Here is a 2,717-nt window from a genome sequence, read left to right as displayed (position 1 = left end):
ACATCCAAATCAGACCCTCTGCTCTTTACTGTACACTAGATGCAGTTTTATATTGGAAATTAGAATCGGGGGAGGAGAAGGAGTGAACATGCCGCGATGAGTGCGTGTTGTCAATCAGAAGGGTTTTGTGTCTGCTTGACTCCTGATGGTCCATGGCTGAGGTGTCCCAGGGTGGCACCACAATGAATATGAATGGGAGTCCTTGCTAAATGGGACAGTCAAAGCGCACCGCCCTGAATAATTGCACGTCATCCTAACAAGACCATTATAGATAGGAGGGCTTCTTTTGTCTCTTTTCTCTGCTGCAGTGCTATAAAAGCCCCACTTTTCCAGGCTGAGGTTAGTTCAAGCATCCACCAACCAGCTATCCTGTAAACAGGCTGGGTAGCCAGCGGGAGAGATTAGAGGGAGAAAGGAGAGTTTTCTTCCTGTTTGAACCTTCCCCCCCCCCCTCCCCACAGAACCTGCAGTTTATTTATTTTTTAAAACAACTCTATTTCACCCTCTCCAGAGCAGGGAAGAAATTTCTTGCTCCGAAGCCCCAGTACAATGAATTCTGACTCCAGCTCTGTCTCCAGCAGAGCTTCCTCGCCAGACATGGATGAGATGTACCTGAGAGATCACCATCACCACCATCACCACCACCACCATCAGGACAACCGGCTCAACTCGGTCTCCTCCACTCAGGGCGACCTGGTGCAGAAGATGTCCGGGGAAGGCCTCTCCAGAAGCGGCTCCAAGGCAGGAGGGGAAGGCAGCAAGTACAAAATCAAGAAGCAGCTCTCGGAGCAGGACCTGCAGCAGCTCAGGCTGAAGATCAACGGGCGGGAACGGAAAAGGATGCACGACCTGAACCTGGCCATGGATGGGCTGAGGGAGGTGATGCCCTACGCTCATGGACCTTCCGTGAGGAAACTCTCCAAAATTGCTACCCTCCTGCTGGCCAGAAACTACATCCTGATGCTCACCAGCTCCCTAGAGGAGATGAAGAGGCTGGTGGGTGAAATCTATGGAGGACACCACTCCGCCTTTCACTGCGGGACAGTGGGACACTCAGGCGGGCACCCGGCCCATGCAGCTAGCACGGTCCACCAGGTCCACCCCATCCTTGGCAGTGCCTTGTCTTCAGCCAACACCTCCTCCCCGCTGTCCGCCTCCCTACCAGGGATTGGCACGATCAGGCCCCCTCACTCTTTACTCAAGACTCCCTCTGCCCCTCCAGCCCTCCAGCTTGGCAGTGGCTTTCAGCACTGGGCGGGTTTGCCTTGCCCTTGCACTATCTGTCAAATGCCCCCTCCGCCACACCTGTCTGCCCTCACCACAGCCAACATGAGCAGGATCTCAGCAGAATCCAAGGACTTACTGAAGTGACACTGAAAACTCCAGCGCCCTTTTAGCTATACCAGAGATCACACTTTCAAGCAAGTTCTGTTGGGTGATGCTGCAGGAAGACGCCACACAAGAAGTCCTGCGTTCGCATGCATGCTTCTTTTCCTTTGCTGAGCGCCAGTGTGTTTCCTCCCACTGACATCCGAGCTTGTCCAAACTGCATTCGTTGTAACAAGGGATTAGTGTAGTAAGGACCTTACAAAGGTAATGTTTTAGTTGGATTCTTGGGCCATGTTTTCTTCTTATACTAAAACAAAAATCCCTGTTGTAAAAACAAAAAAAAATGTAAATATTTCCTTAAAGTGGATGCAAAAAAAAAAAAAAAAAAAAGACATGGTGGTCATTGTACGGTTCGCAGGTGCAAAGAGACGATGAGTTGTTTGGGGTTTGTTTGTTTTTGGTTTGTTTGTTTGTTTGTTTGTTTGTTATTTGTTTGTTTTTAAAGGCAACACCTACATTTCTGGGAATCTTCTCTGCTCCACTCTAGGATATGACAGCTAGGAATGATGATGATTTTTTACACAATATAGCTTAAAAGAATGCATGCATGCTTATAATTGAATCTCGTTTAAACATGTTGTACTGGCAATGGTGCAGTTTTCCTTGTAACAAGGATTTAATAGTGAATTCTCTAAAGCGTTTCCCCCCCCCCCCCGGTGGCTGTATAAAACAAGAAAGAGAAATAGTGCAAAACACGCGCAACATCCCCAAAGCCTGTTTGGCCAGATCTCCTGCTGTAAATGCAGTGTAGTAGTCAGCTGGCTGGGATCCACATTGCCCTCAGACCCCTTGCTCAGTTAGCTGCATGCAGGGTCGACTCTGGCCGGATTGGTCATTGTGTTACTCCACTGGAACTTTACTGTTGTTTTATGTTTGGTTTCGTTATGTTTTCCTGGGCATTTGCTTGAAATATTTTGTTAGGGCCTCAAAGACAACAACCTGTCTTTATTTTTTATATATTCTTGATAACTATCGATATATTTATTATGGACCAGTGTTTCTGGATGAGATTTCAAATAAAAACAATTAAATAAAAGTTCTGGTTTCGCCTTTGTCTGGGACTGCAAGACAAGAAAAGGAAAGCCTGTCTCTTGCTGTGACTTTTCTCAACAAACTGAAGAAGGCTAACAAGAACTGCCTTTAAGATAGCAATAAAACCGAAACCAATTGTCGAGCCTCCACCCAAACCCCCTCTCTCCCGTGTGTTCTTGCGTGTGTAAATGAATTGCTTGAATTATAGGGCTATTTCTCTTTATACAGTATGGACAATCTTTATGAATGCATAAACAAATCACCAAAAGTGATTGTCAGATATACAGAAGGATCCA

General features: G+C 46.9%; 1 protein-coding gene across 1 annotated transcript; it reads left to right on the top strand.

Moving 5' to 3' along the window:
• The first annotated feature begins 216 nt into the window (after positions 1-216).
• OLIG3 (oligodendrocyte transcription factor 3) lies at positions 217-1,904 on the top strand. Its single transcript, XM_038396807.2, has one exon. It carries the CDS (start codon positions 550-552, stop codon positions 1,369-1,371), a length of 822 nt encoding a protein of 273 aa, XP_038252735.1. The 5' UTR covers positions 217-549; the 3' UTR covers positions 1,372-1,904.
• The last annotated feature ends 813 nt before the right edge of the window (positions 1,905-2,717 follow it).

This window comes from Dermochelys coriacea, chromosome 3 (genome assembly GCF_009764565.3).
Source record: "Dermochelys coriacea isolate rDerCor1 chromosome 3, rDerCor1.pri.v4, whole genome shotgun sequence".
Classification (NCBI taxonomy): Eukaryota; Metazoa; Chordata; order Testudines; family Dermochelyidae; genus Dermochelys; species Dermochelys coriacea.
The sequence above is the reverse complement of the archived record's forward strand: the minus strand, read 5'-3'. Positions and strand labels throughout refer to the sequence as shown.

What these genes read in the sequence shown, in the direction of transcription:
- OLIG3 (XM_038396807.2), top strand. Translation starts at nt 550, where the DNA reads ATGAATTCTGACTCCAGCTCTGTCTCCAGCAGAGCTTCCTCGCCAGAC.